A 23,258-nucleotide genomic window follows, 5' to 3' on the forward strand; every position below is an offset into this window, starting at 1 on the left:
CAGGCAGCTTATCCTAGCTATGCAACATTGTATTGACTATTATTAGGAAGCACAAAAACCTAGTCAGAACAAAGAACAAAACAGTTGGTGATAGATTTTTTTTTTTTTTTTGTTATCCCACTTATTTTAGGGATACGAGGTTCAGGAAAAGTAAACATAAGGCATTTCAGTTAAGACAGATATATATAGATAAACACACACACTTGTTTTGCAGCCTTTTTAATCCCCTGGTGCCAGGGATACCATAGTCCTGCTATGGCTGATGTTTGCATGCTATGAAAAAATGTGTTCTAGGACAGCAGGACCGAACTCCTTGTTTATCCACATGTGAATTTAATTTTTTCATATTTGCAACCTCATACGACTATTTTTGGTAAGGGTGGGCATCACAGTCTCAGCTTCCCCCAAGAAAAGAACCTTTGTCAGACCTATTTACCCAGTAGTTTTATGAAGAAACATGACTTTCATGAAGCAGTGATTATATTCAATAGTTAAGCATGCACCAACATTGTGAAAAGTCTACTTCCAGGTAATCTGGCTGACACCATGCCAAAAAATGAGGAAATAGGAGGAAAAAAAATCAGTTGCAGAGCTGCTAAACCCATTTCACTGACTTCCCTGTTCTAATCCAAGGGAAAATATCTTTCTCCCAGAAAAGATGTTATGTGGGTGTGCTTGAAAACATCTAAGACTCTCAAGGAACACATTCTTTTTCTGGAATACACTGAAACATTTCTAAAAGTGATAAATGACAGTGTCACAGCCACCTATCCAAATTTAAATGGAAAAAAGAACAATCTTTTCTGGAACAGACAAAGGCCAAGTTATCATACCTGTGTCAGGGACTGTCATTTAAAAACAGGACAACAACATCTCCCCTTTATTCTACTGTACCAGTCATCTCCCGCTGGTTTCCTGCTAACAGAGCTCTTCCCCCTACCCTTCCTGCGACATTACATTAGTCATACATCATTTTCCCTAGGTCCTGGGCCACCAGAACAAAAACAAAGAATGTAATACATTCATTTACAAGAAAGGTCTCACTGTTCTCCTTCATTTTATGAAAAGGCATAACTGATCATTTCTTCCACTTTCATTGAGGAAAGGCGAGCACATCTTTAGTCTAGCACATCTTTCACAGCATTCTGTGAGTCTCTGAAAAGCACTTTTTGGTTAAGAGCTACACAGAAACTCGATACGGAACCCTTTTTTTTTTTTAAATAATCTATAACTTAAAATCCAGTATTAGACCAAAGCTCGCACTGGTTTTGAGGCAATCTTTAGAAATTCTTTGCAGAGAAAAGACTTCATCTTTTTCAGAAAATCATATTTCATACTGGTAGAAGTCATTACTGAATCCATGAATTTCACTCTTAAATAAAAAAAGTAAAGCCAGGAATACTGCAGTTTTTATGGCACTGTGAAAAATAAAACCTGACTAATTTCTGAAATTAAAAATTTCATATTCCCCTTAGAAAAGGGGAAATATATGGAACTCTACAGCATACACATAGTACCTCAGGATATCAGCACACCACTGACTAACCTCTATAGAATTATATCTTAGCAAATATGGCTACCAGTAAGTCACGAATTGAAGCCAAGAACAACTCATGATGCCAGATATATATTCTGACATGACTGGCCCTGCTGCTCCAGAACAAAACACACTGAGAAAGCAGTGCTCCCACAGTCACAGCTCTCTGCCTCCCTCAAACTTGGGCGTGAAAAAGGGAAAGGGGCTTTGCAAGGCCAACCTCAAAAACCAGAGGGATGCCAAGGTGCAGAAACCTACAATTTAATGACTGACAGTCACAGACAGACTACCAGCATCTGCACTGCACTTGGACTAACAGGCTCCAGGACTCAACTTCTAGAAATAAATACACACACACTATCTATTTAGAAATATATATATATATATATATATTCATAGCTGTAGCCACAGGTTTCTAAAATGAGCATCAGTGAACACTGTACAGAAAAAGGAAACAGAAAAAGAGATAATCAAAATGACAAATGTAAATGGGTGTGAAAAAATATGACAGACAAGTAAAGGCAGCAAGGAAAATACCGCTGATAGATAGAGGCAAGGTGAGAAGTGAGCCTGGTACCTAGCAACCAAGTGATATACTCAGATTTGCTGCTAGGATTTCCAGAATTCTGCATCTAACTCTGTAAAACACAGTGGAAGAGTGTTAAATGATTCAAGTGGAAAACAGAAGATAAACAACATTAAATGAAACAGAAGTTTGTAATGCCTAGAATTCAACCAAAACCCATACATCATACTTACATTGTTCTTCTGGCAGATAATTTCCTGGAATAAAAAAGAAGAAAATAACATTGATAATAGCACTGAACAACTACTAGGAAAGATATCTGATCAATATGACTTGCTAAGATTAACGTTTGCAGACACATGACACAAAAAGGTTAGTTGATAGATATTTTCTATATCTGTCAAATCAATATAAATGAAGTATTGTCTCAGAAGAGACAAAATTACTATTGAACCAAGTAGATACATACACCTTATAGATCCATAAGAGCATACATAATGTGTGCATGTGTATATACATATAGTCACATATATACATGTCCTTCCCTGTATAAATTTTCCTAGAGGAATGCTGTCCAGCAGTAAACATCTATTCATATTTGAGAAGTCAAATACAGTAAGTAACATTTTGCTACCAGGAGAAGCAACTAAAACAAAAAGTAAGAGCAGTATTTCTATGACGGTTTAAAATGTTCCAAAACTGCTTGAAATTCACTTGGCTCTAATAAGTCTGATGCAAAGAACTTATCTTCACATTTTTAATGTAAAGTTTCAGAGAACTAGAAGCACACAGAGATGGAAAGAGCTGATTCCTGCACATCAGTCTGGGTGGTACAGTGCAAGTGTAAACCACTTGTGAACAGTGACTTTGCTTCCAGTAAGATTCATCAGCAAGTTCTGATCCCAGCAACTGATAACCCTAACAGATTTATCAGACAGCTATGCCTCTGACACTGGGACTGCTGAGCAGGTTCACCTATACGACGGCATTAAAAACAAACACAGCATCAAATCGAGGTGCCTCGTACTGTCCATGTTGCTTCAGTCTGGCTTCTATAAAGCTGCTCTTCTCCCTGAGAGGGCATGTTTCCCATGTGACTATTGCTAGCTTTCAAAGTATGGGTCATAAATGGCTAGTCAAATCCCCAGCACGTGCAGGGACATATTTTACTAGATCAGATTGATCAAAAAGCCCTGTTCAGCCTGGCCCGAACGTTCATACAGAGGAACATTCCACCAGGAAAAGTTTACTTACATTGCTTTGTGCCCCAGTTAAATCATGTGCTGCAGTTCTGCATTTTCTTCATTTTCAGTTTTTGAATTCAACCCTTCTATACAAGATTAAAACTGCACACGCTCTCCTGAATTGCTTCTACTCTTATCTGCTGGCTGTAACAAATACAGGAACAAACTCTGCCTCAAAAGGTGCCCAGGTATGCCCATAACTGCCTTTTTTTTAGGCAGTTACTAAATAATATGGAAAGGGTCTTGCTCTTTGACGACTTTCCTACAGAAAAGCAGAAACATGGGCCCAATTCAAAGCTAAAGGAAACTGGCAGGAGTCTTTCAGTGGACAAAGTACTCGTGGAAACTGTGACATCCAAGTCTCTCTGCATACAGCCGGGTTTTCACTGATGGCAGTGGGAACCCAGCACCAGACCCAATTACAAAGTTCAATTTCTAAACTAGTAAAAAGTTCTCCCAAATGCCCAAGAAAGCCTGATGCCTCACCCCAAGTGATTTTTCAGGGGGCGTTGGGTATTTGGCTCTTTGCCCAATACAATGAAATTCTGCTCTGCCTATACTGTAGATCATTGTACTTGTATAATTGAATTCTATTCCCAGATATGCCTTTTATCATTAGCAGTTTTATTTTTAGGGCTTTTATCTGTATACTCTTTGTGTTGTAAAAAGAAAGGAAATAATTGGATTGCAAGTAGTCCAGTTGGCTGAGAAAATTTGGAGGGAAGAGCAGGGGGAAGAAACTGAGTTACTAAGTATGTCGCTCCCAATAGAGGGCCAACATGAAAAAAACGGGACAGAATCAAAAACAGCCTGCACTTTCCAGAAGCAGTGGAGGCAAATCCTTCATAAGAGGTGGCGGTGCCCAGACTGCCATCTGACCCCCCAAGCTGTTTAATTTAAATGTTTCTTTTCAGCAATGCCTAGAATGGAAGTGCAATAGCACTTTGCTCACCTCCTGAGCAAAGCCAATGTATCTGAGACAGGGAAAGACTGCTATCCATCAGACTATCCTCTCCCATCATGGAAGTTACTAAACCTTTAGAAGGGCTGCAGGAGGAAGCAAGTATCAACTCCTTGGCTGACACAATTCACAGCCCGAAAGATTATCTTAGAAAACCCTCTTCACTTGAACCAAAGTGTGAACTGAGGCATGAGTTTTGTTTTTACTAACTCCACTACACTGCTGGTAATCTCCAGCACAGCAATCTTGCACATACCTGACGTAAACAGCTGGTAATTCAGCAAGACATGCAGAGGCCATCTTGGGGCCCCATACGGTTTGGCAGAAAACTGCTGATCTAGAAAGGAGCTAAAGCTTAAGGATTATTTTGCTGCCTCCACACTACCATTCTCACACGATTGTTACTACTGTAACAGTTTACCCCAAACACCAGTAATTCTCTTGAATGACAAAGCAACATATTTAATTTCTCATCTCAAATGTGGCAAACTTATGTTGCTGTAAACAGCCATTTAACACCTAGCTATTTAACTGACTGTGATAAAATCCTCTAAGTCTTTCTCTTTAGAAATCTAAACTGAGTTTCACAGCATTTCACTGCGGACATCTTTGACGGGCCTCAGAACATTTTTGCTATTCTTTTGTGAACCACAAGTGGTGTCTTTATCTCACACAGAAACAGAGAGCTCATTTCAAGAGTTCGACCAGCTGTGACTTGCTCCGCACCCCTCCCTCGGCTTTTTTGCATTCTGAGCTACCTTCAGAGACTGCAGAGATTCTGCATTCGTGTCGCAGTAGAGGATGATGTTGTTAGCCATGCTGAAGCTCTCCCTGACTCCCAGGTGGTAGAACAGGGAAGGCTGACGAAAAGCATCGCTCATCTCTACGACAGCAATATCTGTAAAAGAAATGAAAAAAGTTATCTCTGACAGTCAAGTATTTCTAGGCCACGTCTCTTCACACAATTTGCATTGATAAGAAGACCTGATTTTAAGTAGTAAATAAGAGATCTAGAGGGATTTTCCCATTTTAGCTACTATGCCTGAATTTTGAATATAGTCAGCAGGATGTGGTTTAGGTTTTTTCTCTTTCATTATTCCTCTTCCTTTTTTTTCTTTAAATGAGACCTTAAAAAAGGTAAAAAGGGGTAAAGCCACTAATAAAGAAAAGGCAAAAAGGCAAAAAGTTAACTTGGTGGCTTGAAGAAGAAATTAGTTTGGTAAATCTATACATAATGGCCAATGACTTTATGGGGAAAAAGAAAAGAAAAAAAATTACATTTTATGTGCTTTTACCTTCTCTGCATATTTCAATAAAAATTCACACAATTTCTATACATTACTGCAGAAGATACTGTATAGACTCCGTACCAGAACTTTGGAAGAAAATAAACCAAAAGACAGGTAAATGTAAAGTTCCATTATAAACTACCTTTCAGATCTATTTTGATTCATATAGAAAGATGATAAAGAGAATGAGAAAAGGACAAGGTATAGATAAAGAGAAGGAAAGAGGGAGTGAAAATGTGAAGCCATAGAAAACCCCATGTAAGTAAGAAGTTTACTATGCAGAGAATTCTGTTCATAATAAATTTTACCTGTATGAATAAAATTAAGCACATGCACAAATGCTTACATAACAAAGAATGTAGTCCCCAATTTCTCTTAAACCATGTGTTTCACTTGCCCAAATTCACACCAATGTAAGACTAAAACAAGAGGCCATTAACTATTTCTGTTGACAGTTTGTAATACCTCTGTTGTAACAAGCAGCGTATTTCCACTGAAAAAGTCTTGTGGTATCAAAAGAGCAAAACAAGAAAACTAACTCACCACTAACTCTTCTGCAAACACCTTTCTATCTTTTCACCCAACACAGTTTTTTCTTATCTTTAAGGGAAAAAAAAAGAAAAAAAAAGAAAAGGAGAAAAAAAAAGGAGAAAAAAAAAGAAAAGGAGGAAAAAAAAGAAAAAAAAAAAAGAAACCAATAAAAACCCAAACCCAAATCAGAGAAAAATACTCTGTTAAGAGTAGGACAAAAAAAAAAAAAAAAAAAAAAGCAGCCTGGTTTCCAGTATCTCTCTATGTTTTCCTCTTCCTGTGGATTCTTTGATGACTTAAAAGATAGAAAGACAAGCTCTGTAGGGAAAAAGTTTATGTACCATCAAGTTTCTCTCGTCTAATTAATCTAATAAGAGATTCTACCTCTAACCACAACTTTTCACCTTGCCTACTTATTTAGGTCATCAAAACTGAAACAAAGATATTCAATACCAGCTTAGCTTTGTGGCCATGCTCTCAACTGGGGAGGCAGTAAGAGAGTCTCTCTAACTTGTAGAAAAGTAGTATCTTTGAGATATCTACTCTTCAGTCATACTTTCCTGTAACTGGCCTGCAGGCTTGTAAATTATTAAAAAACTGAAGAAAGGATAGATACACAAAGGAGAAAGAACAAGCATTTGCCTATACAACCTTTAGCTTTTCAAGCAACAAGATTAAAAGAGAGAAGATTAACATGGTACAAAAAAAGAGAATTCCCCTCCCCTTAAAAATCTTTTTAAGATTTAAAAAATGTTTTTTAAAAGTTTCATAATTTGTGTTCTAAGAATCTCTCTTTGTCCAATTTTACATAAATATTGGCAGTGTGGATTCCATCCAATTTTATTGAACTAAAAAAGGCAGTGCACTTCTAAGACTATACATATGCTCACTTTCACTAATTCTAGGAAACTGAAACATCACAAAAGCCAAACAAGAATGACAATATCGCTGCTATATTTTGTTTGGGTGAAATTAGCATTTGGTTATTTTCTTTCAGAAAGTTGCGCAAGTTCTATTTTTAACTAGTTGTTTGTTTGTTTTCTTCAGAAAGTTGCCATAATACAAGTCTATTTTTAACTGCTCTTATTTACATAAAAGTCTAATCTTGAGCAACTCTAAAGCTATGGTACATATCTACTGTACTGAACAGGAGGAAAATTTGCGCAACTTGCCATGACTTAATTCTGCAATCTTGCAAGATAACATGCTCTTACTAGAGTTGCAAAACTAAGATGGAAAAGAGAAAGATGACTTTAACAATAAAGCAGTAGAGCCTGATCAAAGTCATATTACAGAAAATACTTGAGAAATCCTATGGTAAAATGGCAAGTTCAAAAAAAGCATGTGTGTGTGCGTGTACCTATATACTTCAAGATCAGCTGGCCAAATCCATTGAGCAAAAGCTGACTGAGGGCCACACCATAAAAAACATTTTTGGATCCTGTCTCATCCCTATCATGGTAATAATAAAATAAAATAAAAAAAACCCAAACCAAGCAAAAACCTTGAGTTACTTAAACAAAGTATGGAAGGACCACAATAATAAATACACATTTGTATGAAAAAATACACTGAGATATCTGTTGTGATACTTGTATTTCTTATGTAACTAAAGAGGATTTCTTTCCTTTGCATGTCAAGACTTCTGTGAAATCCAGGTCTTCTGGATAATCTCATTTGATAAAGCAGTGTCTCCCTTAGAATAGGTTCATCCTCTGTGAAGTTTTCCTGCTCGCTGTAGCAGTTACGTATTTTAAGATGAAGTTGTCGTTCATGACAGAGAGATCATATTTCTAAAGTCCAGTTTAGGCCTCAGGGCTGGTATCACAGTTTCCAAGGGGAGCAACCCAATTCTTACCTGCAATTCCAACAAGCCACAAAAGGTATGTGCACTTTTGGGACCAGATGTCTATCCAATTAAAAAACATATACCCTAAGCCAACTCTTCTGACAGTCCTATTTCTGACTATCTTCTTTCTCAACATCAGAAGAGAAATTCCTCTGACCAAAGGAGGGATCAGTGTATGGAGCACGAGTCAGAAGTGCAGAAGTCAAATACAACGCAGCAAATGGAAGCTCATTTGAGAAAATGAAAACAAAACCCCCAAACAAAGAACAAACAAACAAACAAAAAACTCAAAACCAGGACTGGTAATGATTTCTGTAAAGCACCCGAACTGTATCACCGAGTGTACTATAAAACAGTATACTCAGTTACATAAAATATGATTAGAAGTTTAACAAAGATGGCAAGACTGATGGTTTGCAAGACAAATCTAAGTAAAGTATACATACAACAAAATTCTCACTAGTTCAAAAGAGCCAGGATTTAGCTAAGCCAAAGGAAATTGTCTGGTCATCAACACATAAACTGCCAGAACCTTATTTATCAGGCTCTCTCATTTCCCCCAGATGAAATTAATCTAATATTTTGATGCAATAAAAGATATGTTTTCCATTCCCTGGAAAATACAGTTTCATAAGTGGCAAAACAGTATTTTAATAAAGGTAGAGGAATTAGCTCTACAGTTACACTGGAATTATCCCCTTATTAAAACATCTGTGGTTTCAGTTACTAGGCAAGCAAAAACTATTCAAGCACGGGAATCAGAGTAGAGCTCTCTCAACACCTAAGCCCTCAGGATGAAACACTGAAAACCAGGGACTGACAATTCACTTCAAATGCTCTTGCACATCTTCAAGGTTGCAGCAGAGAAAGTCTGTTGAGGCTCCAGCAGACTAATGAGTAGGATGAGTATTGAAGCACACTGGATAAAACAGGAGGAAAAGACAGAAAAGTAGAAGAACTGCAATTCTTGCAACACCTGCAAGGGTTGCAGGAAAGAATAAATTTTATCCCTTACTTTGGGCACAAGATGAAATTTCACTTTCTCTATCTCACGAAATTGTACCTGGGTACACATCACCGATACTATATAAAGAAAACAGAGATAGTACAGTCTTTGCATTAGCTAGTCATCTTTGACATGACAGCTAAAAAGTCTTACAATAAATCTTGCAGTAAATTATTGTATCTTTCTAGTTAACGAACAATAAAGTAAGTCTAATCACAATCTTCTCTCCCATCCCCTTAAACAACTGGTATGACTAAATAGGTATGACAAGTGTATCACAAGCATGAGACTAGAGCTTCACTCTGGCCCAGGTAGCAAAAGCAGCATAAATACAGAGCAAGCAGCTCAGTAACCTCTTGGTGTCCATTTCCTAAATCACCCCAAGCTCTACCTGCCTGCTGACAGCTACCCAACTGCCTCTAATAAAGCTGCCTACCTACACATTAGCTAAGTAACCACACACTGAGCTGCAGACAGGCCAACAACCACCAAGCAGTCACCACCTCTGTTATTAGGCTAACTAACATCTATATTAACAATAGCTGGAAACACACCGTCACACACTCAAGAGATCAAAATATCACTACACTGGTAATCGGCTTTGTATTAGCCTGGGAAACCAGATTCACGAGACGGAATTGGAGGCAGCCAACTTGACCCTTTTTGCCTGTGAAGCATGGGGAAAGGACACATCTCCGTGACGCTTGGCACATATTAGAGCTGCGTTACCAGCAATTCTTATCTGTAGTGTAAAGACTGAGAACTTTACATATAAAATCTCTACTAATTAACCTTTCTTAAGAAATGGTAAAAACTTAAGAGTATACACATTAATATAGTCAAAAAAGGGTAAGTGTCCATTAGTGGATATAAAGCCCTTTGCTCTTGGCTATTAGCAATGCCTTTAGTAACCAAGAAAATGATAAATGAAATGCAGTGGTCAAAGTTCATCACCTACTCATTGTTTTAAATGTAACAGGGCAAAGAAGAATGTTTAAACAAATGCTTCGAGATATCATACACGTACACCTTACTTTTTGATACTACCTGCTTACTACAGTGCTGCCAGGAAAAATAATGAATACAAACAGAGCAGCTGTACAACTAATGAATGTTTATGTTTGTTATTATCTTCTGATTAATTGATATTACAGACATGACCATTGCCTTACGTTCATTGTCCCACAATTAATCAGGGCAAAAGGAAAGATGGTAATGGCAACTTCTGAGACAGACCAATGTTTTGTGTTCTTTTCCACTTGGTGGCTAAAAGACAGAGTAAGATACTCTTCTGACAACGAAGAAAAGGGATTAGAACAAAATTTATTTCAGTGCAAGTCTGAACACTAAGAGTATTTCATACTGCAGTAGCAGGTCTCCATACAGCATTAGAACAATGATTTTGACAGCCTATGATGACATTTACTATTGGGTAAACTTTGAGAAACAAGCAAGGAACGTCCTTATCTACTTTAACTTATGTACTGTTCTCTATGCTTGGCATAGATATCTTCCTGTTTACCCAGAGAGTGTCTGCATGAGGTAGGAAACCTGCTTTGGCAATCCCAACACCACGTCAGTACAGCTTGGTATTTCTGGTTCAACGTGCAAACCACAGCATCACTGACTTGTCAACAGCACTGGAACCAGACATTTCCTGTCAAGAGTGTCTTGTACGTCTCCAAGAATGGAAACAATTGATGGGAGCCACTAGCGTGAGAATACCTAAACACAGGGGAATGGCTGCCCTCCCAGGAAACCCATCCAGCCAAGCCAGTCTGTTGGGAGAGGCTAACCAAAATAATAACTTTATAAAGGTGTCTGAGGCTTAGATACGGAGAAGGAAAAGCAGGTAATGGCAGTACAGGCAGATTAGTATGCCATATACTGGAGGAAAAGCAGGGTGTTTGTAGAAGCTCTAACTGATGTGCAAAGTAGACTTGAAGACACTAAGAAAGAGACATAGGATGGACATGTGCTATTTCTTATCCTGCAAAAAGCATTATGAATTAGGAACCTTATCTAATCCTGTCTTGAGGAGTCTCATTTTTACAAAATGGAAGGAGAGATTCTACATCACTGAAGTACAGACCAGATGCTGTCCTGCAATCTACTCAAAATGGAATTTCTGAGCACACATTCCCAGCAGATGCAACACAAGCCCAGCTGTCTGGTGGGTGTCTCTTTTCAGATAATGCATAGCACAATGTAGAGACAGAAATAATTACAGCACTTAATACTTGCCCAAAAAGCAACATGTTGCCTTTAGATATACAACAGTACCATTTTACCCTCAGGCTGGTACTAAGAGCCCACTGTTCCCTAAATAGCTAAACTGAGTTAAACTGCCCTTGAATTGCAAAGTGAACTTCTACACCTAGACTCATAAGCAAAAAGATATGATTTCACTTCAGATAAACTTATCAAACAGCTAGCTGTTACTCTTGGGGTGGTCCTGACCCTCCCCACGTTTGTTACATATCTAGCGAGGTCAATACCCAACAAGACAACTGAGTGTTCAGGATCAGTTGACTCCTGGATCAGTTAGATGATCTCACTTTCCACCCACACAATCACTAGGTCCTATACAAAGAAGACACCAGACACCACAATATCTGCAGGGACGCAACTTAATACCTTCCTACTTCTGCTTGAGAGTCCTGTCCATACAGACATGGATGTAGCATCCACTTGGTTAGGAAGCCCACGTGGGGGGTTCCTCCATCACAGGAGGAAGAGTTTCTTGAGGAACAATACAGAAAATAAATAAATAAACACATGCACATACACCCAATCCACCTCAATACAGATACAAATTAAATGGCATTTATAACCACACTGACAGACTCTGTATGTGACTCAACTTGGATCTCTAGGAATCTGCTCAATAGCAAAAGTAAACTAGTTAATCACTTAAAAAACAATCTTTCATCTTTTGAAATCATCAATAGTTGCTGATTTCTTGGTAGATAAGGTAAGAAAGAAGAACTACTTAAGTTAAAGGACGAAAGTGTGCAAATATAAGCTGTTCCTGTACAAATTTAAACCACAAATCACAAGAAACTTCATAATCTACAAATCACAATGCCCTGGAGCACCTCTCCAAATGTTGAACTGATTGGTGGTGTATGCTTTGCTGTCACACAGGAGCATTGCAAAATTTGCACCCTGTCCCACAATATATTAAGCTGCTCCTTAATAAAACTTGTGCAAATTGATTCCTGCCAACTTTTACAGCTAAGTGGCTTAGATCATTCTCACAAAAGTACTTCACCAAGTAGAACCATCCACGCAAGGAGAAGAGAAAAACAACTGACTTTTTTTGTTACGATGACAGTATTCTATACTGAGATCCTCCAAGTGAAACCCTGGTTTTTTTGCCTGCACTATGCTTGAAGGACTTGAAGGGAAGAGAACCTCTTGCTTCTGTAACCAAAGGTTGATAGGAGCAAAGCAGAAGGTACTTACCTTAAAATAGCAGAAGCTTACAACTAACTGGTAACACAAAGAAAGTTCATACAGATGTTAGAAAAGGAATGAGATAGGAAAACGTAGATAAAAAAACATAAAAGGGGTGTGTAGGAATTAACACAGCAAACTACCCAGCAAAATCTAAATTACTGTATCAGTGATTTGAAGACAACCCGAACAATACAGAAAGGTTTTCTGATGAAGAAAAATAAAAGAAAAAAGAAGAAAGCTTGAGATTCAAAAAATCCTCTCTCTCTAGGCCCAAAACAAAGGACTTTGATGTTATCACATGATTCCAACCCCCAACAATTGAAAAAAAACCACTCTCATCTTGATGCATGTGGGAGGAACTCAGGATTAGGCAAGAATAAAAGATGACAAGCAAACAAAGAGCCATTTATTTAAAAATAACCTCAATATGTTCAGGCTCATTGCATCTGTATCAATCCTAGGGTAACAGGTCCCTAGCACCAACAACACCATATACTAAAGATTACCCTACCTCCAAACTTTGCATCAGCAAAAATACTCGGACATCAAGACATAACTACCAAAGCTCAGCTGAAGGCTGGAGCACATTACAGGGCTAGTGTTAGTATCTGTACCAAGTGTTATTTAAACAATCTACAAACACAATAGCAGAAGCACTCGGTGAAAACAAGGCAAGCCCTAGCAACTCAATACTTCTACAGTTAGAAGTTTTGTTCACAGGATCTTCATCACTGCAAATTTTTTTTCAAAAAAGACTAACTCTCCTTTGGCCTGGACAGGATCTTAAGCAGACAAAAACGCCTAAAAAGATGAATAAATAAATAAGGGATGTGATGGTATCTGTGTGATTATTTTGGTTTATGTTTCCAAGTTAAGTGACTTTGAGATACGTGACAAAAAAAGCGATTATTCATTCTCTGGAGAAGTGACTGAGACTACCCAAGGAGAAATCACTTGTGAGACCACAGGTATGCCAAAAGACAAGCTCAGAGAAGAAAGAAGAGTCATAAGAAAAACAAATAGCCAGGTCTCAGAGGTGGTGGAAAGTTTTCCTGAAGACTAAATGAACAGTAGAGGGTTTTCTACATCTCCAAAGTCGCAGAGTTCATTAAAACCAATGTAGAAAACAACTATCCACCTCAAGGACAGGATGGGCAGGAGGAAAGTTGATCAAAAGTTCTTTTTATTTCTGTTTATTCTGTACTGTTTATTTCTGACTTAGTGACCTCAAGTTTTCTCCACCTAAGAAGATAAATATTCCAGCTTTTACCCTAAAATCTGACTATTTTCACTTATGACACAGTTATATTTTGGTTTCTTAGTGCATCTCACTGTGACAGAAATGTCTAGGTAGATTCACCCCCAAGCTTCAAAAAACAACTCTGGGTTTCATTCCAGCAGCTGGAAGGATCAGATCAAAACTCTGTTTAGCTCAGTATCTCTTCTCTGCCATAAGCCAGCAGTGTTGCAGACATTGTACAAATGGGGCAAATAAAGACTGAGCTTTCTCAGACAGCAATCCAGACACATTTACTGAAAGCTGCTGAGCTACCTAGAAAGCTGTGTATCAATAACTAATTTAGTGCTCAATATCATGGGAACAATTAGAGCTGCTTTTCTTCATATGCGTTACTTTGCATTCACTATCACTGAAGTTCAACTGTCCTTTACCTGCTTATTTGCCTCGTACCATAAGACTTTCTGCAATTCTTTACTGCCTATTCTTTATAGTTTTGAGTAGCCTGAACATCAGCAAACATTGCCATCATGTTATCCAACAGCAGGAGTTTTTCGGATCAGCCATGAAACTTCTGAAAAGCCGAAATCAAAAATGAAAGTACAGAGCAATCCTTTCAACAGTCTATTTTTCTACTGGCAAGCTTCATTGCAAAACTGATCCTTTGTTCCTTTCCTTTAAGAATCCACTAATCTGAAAGATGTAAAGATTTCACTTCCAACCATTTTGTCCCTTTAAGAGGCAAAAAGCTTTCAACATACTGTCTTAAATGGATTACCCTTAAGTATGGGCTCACAAGAAGAGTGTGATTTCCTTCTAGAAAAAAGCCATGTGAACTTCTCCCTACTGCCAGATTTTATCCATGAATCTATGCAATATATTCTTTATTTATATTTTTAACCCATTTGCCCTAATGTAATGCCAATATCTCCCTCTCCTATGCTGCCAACATTAACTTAAGTCAGAAGTCATGCACCATAGTTAACAGCTCAGCTTGTTTCAGTCAGGGCTCCTTGAGAACTTCTGAGCCATCATCCCATAGTTCCAATGACTTGCTACTGTTCATTTCATCACCTTATTTTAAAAACTCTTCTGGCAATTTAAGTCTGAAGTACTTCCTCAGCCTTACTCCTTTCAAGAAAATCCTTCTTACAATCGTAGTAGGAAAGCTGCATCTTTCTCAAGCCCTCCTTTTCCATCTTGACTGCACAGTCCCCCTACCTTGCTCCCTGCTGATGAAGCGTTCAGGGATGCTTTTTTTTTTTTTTTTTTCAGTCTTTCTTTAGCAAGTATTGCTCAAACTCTTTTGGAAACTGTCTTACTAAGGCTTAAATGCCTTTTTACATGTTTTTTTCTAACTTGTTTCCTCATCTGGACAAAAGTTCTCCTTTCAAAGGGGGCATCATTCCATTCTTTCATCTTCCTAGCAATGCCACCTTCTGTGCATTACTTTAAAATTTCTGTTAATAAATAGCATGCATTTCCTGGAAGGAATTTTCCTTGAGATGTCTTCACGTTACCTGAAAGCTTTTCCTCTTTCTAGCTACTCCTTTCAATTTCCTGTTAAGGAGTTTGCTCATTTTTATATAGGTTCTAGCAGAAATGTGGCCTGCACCAAGCCAAGCTAAATGTTTAAGATAGACTGAGGCAGAGTGTGTAGATCCTTCTGAAGAAGGCCAGAGCAGTGCTCACTAAGCCACTGAAAAAACTCTGAAATTTTTTCTAATCCAAAGATGTAAAATTATTTCTTACTACATTATTTTAAAGTCACAGGAGTTAATGTTTTCCAATCTAGTGATACCAAAAATGGTTCAAACGTAGAAGACTTATGACCAGCAAGCACAGACTGAAAAATAAATACAAGTATTTCAAGAATATGATGAACAGCAGTTGGAATGCTTGTACAAAATGGGAATCTTCCCAGGCTTCTGAAAATTTGGAAGCAGAAGTATTCTAAGAGATCCAAACAAGTGCGTCTGTTAAAAGTCTTTAGTTTGTCATGAAAATACTTCCATTCTAAGAAGAAACTATCTTTCATATATATAGTATTTGAGAATTTTAGGGCCCAAGTTTTATCATAATCAAAGGTACAAAATACACCTACCACTCCTGGTTGTCACCAACCTCTCCACAAAAGTCTCTATACTGTAGCGTTTTCACTGCTCTGTCAAATGTTCTCCCAGGAACAGAAAGGCATTGAGAAAACTAATTGCCCAAGGGCTTTGGAGTCTCACACACCATATTTTCTTATAGAAAACATCTGATTATTTTCACTTATGACACAGTTATATCTTGGTTTTCTTACAGAAAACATCATCATCTCTTAAAAAGTACACAAATCTTTATGCAGAACAGAGTACATTCTTAGTAGCTTTGCTGGACGGTAATCACAACAATTCATATTCCATTAAAACACTGATATGGGAAGTCACATCTAAAGTTCCTGGACATAACTACTGAGCTGGCAATATGCTACATTGTTTAAACTTCAGGCTGGATGCAGGACTCAGGAATTTAAATGGCTCATTCCTACTTTTTGCAGTTGGCTTTTGAATATTCTAATATAAACTCCAAGTCCTGTAAAAACCAGTTCTTCCTTATCAGAATATTTACCCATGATTCACTGTCAAACTGCAGCTCAATATCACAAGCAACTCTGCAAAGTCATATTTGCATTCCTACTCGTATGTCAATAGAGTTAGAACCTAAGGTACCCATTTGAAAAGCACCCTGAAGGACAGGAGAGAAATTTTTTCTAAAGTGAGACTCACAGTGTTCAGAAAACGTATTTAGTATGCCCCATGCCTGTGGGTGCTGAAGAAAAATGTAAAACTGTCTAGACCACATATAGGAAAGAAGAAAAATACACACATAAACAAACAAACAAACAAACAAACAAACAACCCCCCCCCCCCCCCCCCCCATTTTGTACTGTGTAAAGAGGAGTTTCATATGCAACACACAAGACATCATTATCCCCCTTCTATGTACACTCACAAGGCATCAAATTAAATACTGTGGACAATCTGGGGTACAACTGAAGGAAGAAAGTTAAACTTCTGGCAAAGTACCCAAAAGAACGGAACAAAACATGACAGTGAGAAGAGATTTAAAGGCACCCAATTAAGGAGGAACACATTGGAGTTGTTTCACCTACAATTATTCTTGCACATGTCATACTGTCATACTGTAACTCCTCACTGCATAAAAAGCTGCTGCCCAGTAGAAAAGCAAATTTCCCTGTGTTTGTGAACAGTAAAAGAACAATAGAACTGAATAAAACTTTATTTTAAATTAGAACACACAATATCATTGTAGAGTTTTTTTAAACATCTATTAGAATACACTGGCTTCCAAAATAAGAGAAATTTAGAACAAATTTTGTGAAAAACAGTCTATCTTTAAAGGCAACTGTGTCCATGCAGGATTTATGGTAGGTTGAAGACTCCTTGCTACAGCAAATTTCCAATAACAGACTGGATTCCTCATGGTGGTGTGCGGGCATCAATACCTGATCCATCCCTGGACTGATGAATCCTGCAGTTCAAGGGGGATTAGTGACTCCATAGATTCCCTGGAACCCTATATTTTTCCATGATTTGCACTGCCCTTTTTGTATTTGCAAGCCACACTAGTCTCATTTAACAAAAATGATACAGTATTGCTGCTTCTGACTTCATGATATTTAGAGAATAACTCTGTCAGTTTTATTCATGTTTAAAATGCATTCATACAATTTGATGATGCTTAAATAAAACAGCAATGCTTTTCTGCCAACATCGACACTGTAGGTATTCCAAACAGCTCGCATACACAGGTCTGATCTAGAAAACTTGGATTATATATCAGAAGAGCTTTCATGAAACATAGAAATTAATATTTACAATAAAGTAGACAACAAGCACCTCCAGCAGCCTAAGACCTCATTTGATTTACAAGAAAATGCCCTTATCTGGATTAGATGTATAAAAACATGCAGACAATTTCCCCTTCAAATTTCTCTGAAATGAAAAGACAAAATAAAACATTTGCTCATTCCATGCTCAATCATACTATGATTGGTTTCAGTATGGAAAGCAAATTGCACAAGAGGAAAACAAGATGTCTCATGAAAAGTGTTTCTTTTACTCCAGGATGTTCCAGATACCTCTGATATACTTTCAGTGTTTTTGCACAAATCAAGGGTTGCATAATATCCACACACACACACATACATCCCAACCAAAACAAGTTCCTAGAGCCACCTTCTACAAAACCTTCCTCACGTGTCTGCAATTACAGGACAGTAACATTCTAGGAGATGTAATGAAGGGTATTGCCTTCAGAAGTACCCCATATTAGCCAAACTTTCTTTCACTTCGATAAGTGAAGTTACTGAAGGGCAAACGCATTAAGTTACTGATAAGAACTCAACTCCCTTCCCACTGGCAAAGTCCCCAGGCAAAGTATCCAGAAGTTTATTGCCATTCGACAATGGCCAAACCTGGAATTAAATAGATCAGCCTTGTTCATCGCAATCAGTTGCACCTACTTCTGGAGAACGCAAATTTATTTATCTAGCAAATTAGTTAAAAAATTTATATCATCCGTCAACCAACTGTGTCAGTTTGGTCTTAAGAGTAGCAGGATTAAGTCAAATCCACAGAGTGGCTGGAGAGCAGCCAGGAAGAAAGGGACCTGGGAGTTTGGATCGACAGGAAGTTGAACATGAGCCAGCAGTGTGCCCAGGTGGCCAAGAAGGCCAATGGCATCATGGCCTGGATCAGGAGCAGTGCAGCCAACAGGACCAGGGAAGTGATTCTTCCCCGGTACTCAGTGTTGGTGAGGCCACACCTCGAGTACTGTGTCCAGTTCTGGACTCCTCAGTTCAGGAAGGACATTGAGGTGCTGGAGCAGGTCCAGAGAAGAGCAACAAGGCTGGTGAAGGGACTTGAGCACAAGTCCTATGAGGAGAGGCTGAGGAAGCTGGAGTTGTTCAGCCTGGAGAAGAGGAGGCTCAGGGGAGACCTCATCACTCTCTACAACTACCTGAAAGGAGACTGTAGCCAGGTGGGTGTCGGTCTCTTCTCCCAGGCAGCTATCAGCAAGACAAGAGGGCATGGTGTTAAGCTCTGCCAGGGGAGGTTTAGGTTGGATATTAGGAAGAAATTCTTTACAGAGAGGGTAATCAGGCATTGGAATGGGCTGCCCAGGGAAGTGGTGGATTCTTTGTCCCTGGAGGTTTTTAAGATGAGACTGGATGTGGCACTTAGTGCCATGGTCTAGTAACCGCAGCAGTAGTGGATCAAGGGTTGGACTTGATGATCTCGGAGGTCCTTTCCAACCCCAATGATTCTACAATTCTATGATCTTATCTCTACCATGGCTAACAGCAGCTATTAGGGAAAAGTAAAGAGAGAGCAACTGCAGAGCCACCTGGTACACCCTAAAGCATCGGGAAATTCAACAGCCCGAAGAGTTTCCAAGTAATTTCATATGTCCACCACGCATAACAGGTCTTAACAAACCCACCTCTCATGAATTTTAGTACTTTTGAAGACTATTTAACTATGTCCTTGTATGGAAAAGTGCTTCTTTTAGGTTATTCTAAAGCTGCTCAAAGATAAGGTCAAAAATTAAAAATGAGTTACTGCTCCTTAATTAATCTTTCCTTTCCATCCCTGATTTTAAATTATGTCACTTTTCCCTTTATTTTCCTTCCGAAAAGATCATTTTTATTCAGTCTCCATCTGCATGGAAACAATTCCATGAAAGATTCTGATAATCCTTTTTTCCCTTGTCTGTGTCTTCCACCAAGATACAAATTCAATTTTTGAAATGCAATGAGTAGAGATGCATGTAGTAATAAAGATATGACACATCACAAATTTATACAGCAAGTAACTTTTCCAGTTTTTCTTTTATTTCTTTCCTTGCAACTCCCGACAAATTTATTTATTGCTCCCATGAGGTTTTCACAAATTTATTTACAATAGCTCTAACCTCTGTGAGATATCCTAATGGTTTAGAAAGTAAGCATACCCACCAGCATTTAGTAATTTTGTGTCTCTATTTATTTCCTTTTAAAATCGTGTGCACTGACCAATATTTCCCAAAATAAACCCATATAAACACTAGTTTATGAATTGCTTCATTGTTCATGGATTTCCAGGTAGCAAAGCATGTTCTTTCCCTATGGGCATGACAACGAATTCACTATGGCTAGCACAATAATTTGTTATTATTTATTTTCTATGTTCAATGTCCTAAATATTCACTGTTAAAATACAAAAAGTTATGCCTACTTTTCTTATCCATTTGCATCTTCAAAGTCTATTTATGCCCCATTTCAAAGAAATCCTTGAAAAAACAGACATACTAGTATCTGCACCCATACCTCATATACCTTATCCATTTACAGCTCTTCCTTCAAAAAACGAAATTAAACAAACAAAAAACCGCAAATAGAAACCTCTAAACCAAACCAAAACAAAAACACAACTATCACCACCACTTTCTTCCGTCAATAAAAGCAAGCAAGCTGCAGAATTACAGTTAAGTTGCTTTTTCCAATTAACACTAGTACTAAGGCTTTACAAGTCAAACATGATTTGAAAGAAGGTAGGACAATCCTCACAGGGTTTGGTCAGACCTTAATGATCTGTAAGTCCGAAGTACAACATTTGCACGCTGCCCTCTTTGCAATTTAGCAGGGAAAAATCAGAATCCTTTTTACCGCATGCAGCATTCAACCATGCAAATTGATTTACTTCAGTCAACACAGGTGAAGTGCAGAGTAAACAATGCAGACTGGATTAAACTTAATTTGAAAGATTCCCTGGGGTCCACCAAAAACACTGCAAAAAAAGTATCTACTTAAGACAAAAAATAAATTCTCAAATTTAAAGACAAGACTATAGTTTGGAGTATTCAGGAATTTAAAAAGTAACCCTCCATCAGAACCCAGATATACATCACTAACACATCACGTGGCACTATAACTTACCTCTATCACAATTCACAAAAGATCTATCCTGAATCAGTGTCCTGCTTCATAAAGCATTCTACAGCGTGGATTTAGGTAATCTTGAGTTAGCCTCAAATACTTTTGTTAGAAGGTAACAAAGATGAGGAGTTTCTCTCAAGCAGAAAGAAGCAAAGTTGCAGTCTTGTATACAGTTGCAGACATACAAGTTTGGTTACAGTGCAAGTATTATGCCCAGCTACAAGAACGTTGGAACGGCTGTCCTCTTGTAAACATCTCTCACCAGTTCCCAAGGACAAAAGTCTAGGATAAAGTTTCAGACAGACACAGATTTCATCTAGGCTGCTTTATTTAGCTTAAGTTCATCTCCCTTTTACATAGACCAAGTTTGAAAGTAATTTCACTATTTGAGACACAACGCTTTGCTTTATCCCACTGCAGCACAAGTCCACAGATCATAGAGCTGACACCGATATTTCAAGACTCTCAGATTAAGTGAAAGTATCAGTAAGGGGAGAGGAGGTGATACACACCTTATTAAGGAGGACAAAACCTTACACACTAGTTTTCTACCCAAATAACTGCATGTATGCACAGAAGTAGTTACTTGGTATTTAAATTACTGGATTATCACACTCAAAAATTCCTGACAAGCAACTAATTATCTGCAAAATCATACAGAAAATACTACTGCTTACGACCGCCTGGCTTCACAGGTAACTGCACTATTGCATCCCACAACAGAAAACGGATATGACTCATCTGAGTTAAATTCTTAATACTTGACATGATTGCTGCTAATTGTTGCAAAATGAGATTAAGCAGGTCTGATAAGCAGGTCCACATTTGGCTTTGTCAATGGTAACTCCAGGTGGCCTGCAATAGCTATGATTTCATTCTCATTCAATTCAATTTTACAGCAAAAAGAACAGCCTCGCTTAATGTTGCTTGTCACTCTCTATACGAATACAAGATGCTCAAACTTTACTTCCAAAGGCAACCCATCTCTGCATGTTATTCAGGTACCAGAAGCTGCTTTTATACAACTACAGCACTGCTTTAGAATTACTGCAGTACAATTTAATATCCAAACACTGTGTAAAGAGTTTTTACAACTTCTGATTTGATGTTAGTCATCATAGATGTTCTGTCTTCTTAACGTAAATGAGTAATATCTAAATCACCAATGATCACAATAGCAGGGCATTTGATCTAGCTGGCAGCTCACAAACCCAGGAAACCTCAGTTCTCTTCTCACCCTTACCTGCCAAACTTCAGGCAAGTCACTTACTCTCTATCCTTCTAGTTTCACCCTACTTAAAATGATGAGATTGCTATTTGTTCCCTCTATAAGGTGCTTTAGAATCTATAGACAAAATTCACAAACAGACACATTACCCAAAAGGAGAATGGCCAGCATCACAGCTGGTAGAGGCAACTTCACGATAAAGCACCTGGAGCACTGCAAATGTTGAATTTGATTCTGAAGTATTTAGATACAGATATTCACCAAGTCAGCACAGTGCTGAACTCCATGTATAGAAAAAAAAATACTGTTCCAGTAGCACTTCTGAAGCAGAATTAGCACTACAAATGAGGTTTCAAGTGTCTTGCATAGCGTCATATTTTTGAGTAAGAACATGGAGTACAAAATAGGAACACATTCAAACACACCACTTGAGAAAATAGACTACAAACTAATCCATCACCTAGATTTCTTAAATCTCAGCAGACAGCAAAACCTCACTCTAGCTAGCCCACAACTGAACCAATGAAATGATACTGGAAGAACCTCACGAATTCATCAATTCCAACTGGCTAAATCAGTGGGGCAAGAGAAAGTTTGGTGACTGGAATAGGTTAGAAGAGCCAAAGTAGCAGGAATTACCATTTGCATATAAAACAGATGATTTACTTAATCTTATATTCATATTCCTTCCATTTTCTATGTACGTGAACATGTAGATAAAAATGTTTTCATCTCAAGTAACTTCCGCAATTCAGTTAGTATTTCAAGTGGTCTAGTACCAAATAACTAAAATAACTCAGTATGCAAGATCTCACTGCAAGATTCAACTGCATTCAACCTGCAGTGATGCAATGGTAAAGATAACAGTAATTTATGCTAAAAACAGAATTCTTTTCTTCCTACAGTGATTATTGATGTGAGAAGGAAAGCTACACTGATGTAAATCTGAATAATTGTCAGCAAAACAGATACTCAGCTTTATGAAAACTAAATAACTCACACAGCTGGTAGGAAACATATCTCACTTTGCATTTGTAAGATATAAACACTTGAATTCTCATCCTTCAGGCTCTTCAACTTCTATAGAAAAGAAAAAGAATCATTTAGGATGAAGAAACATTTGAAACACTGGAAAAACAAAAGTGACAACAGCCACCACCTACTCACACATTCATTTTTAGCAGAATAGCCACTCTTTCACTGAGCTTTATCCAAAAATACCTGGATATAAAGGCCAGTATATTAAACCACAAAATCTAGGAAACAATTTTGCCAGCATGGATCAAGCAATTTACAATTTCACAAATCCAAATTAAGCTCCTGAAACTTCATTTGTTTCTTTTTGCAGTCAACCTTCTTCAATTTCCACACTGAAGGCTTTTCAGTATAACTGTAGTAATGTA

The 23,258-nt window shown here is 38.0% G+C and overlaps 1 protein-coding gene across 1 annotated transcript in view; it reads right to left on the reverse strand.

The window, feature by feature from the left end:
* The window catches only part of MAP3K5 (mitogen-activated protein kinase kinase kinase 5), a 104,962-nt gene that overhangs the window by 67,911 nt on the left and 13,793 nt on the right, over positions 1-23,258 (reverse strand). The window contains exons 2-3 of the mRNA XM_027633853.1: positions 5,027-5,166; positions 2,297-2,320 (exon numbers count right to left, since the gene is read on the reverse strand). Coding sequence (XP_027489654.1) covers positions 2,297-2,320; positions 5,027-5,166 — 164 coding nt within the window. The remainder of the gene's footprint in view (positions 1-2,296; positions 2,321-5,026; positions 5,167-23,258) is intronic.

The sequence above is a fragment of the Corapipo altera genome, unplaced genomic scaffold (assembly GCF_003945725.1).
Source record: "Corapipo altera isolate COAL_440 unplaced genomic scaffold, ASM394572v1 2b, whole genome shotgun sequence".
NCBI classification, from domain to species: domain Eukaryota; kingdom Metazoa; phylum Chordata; class Aves; order Passeriformes; family Pipridae; genus Corapipo; species Corapipo altera.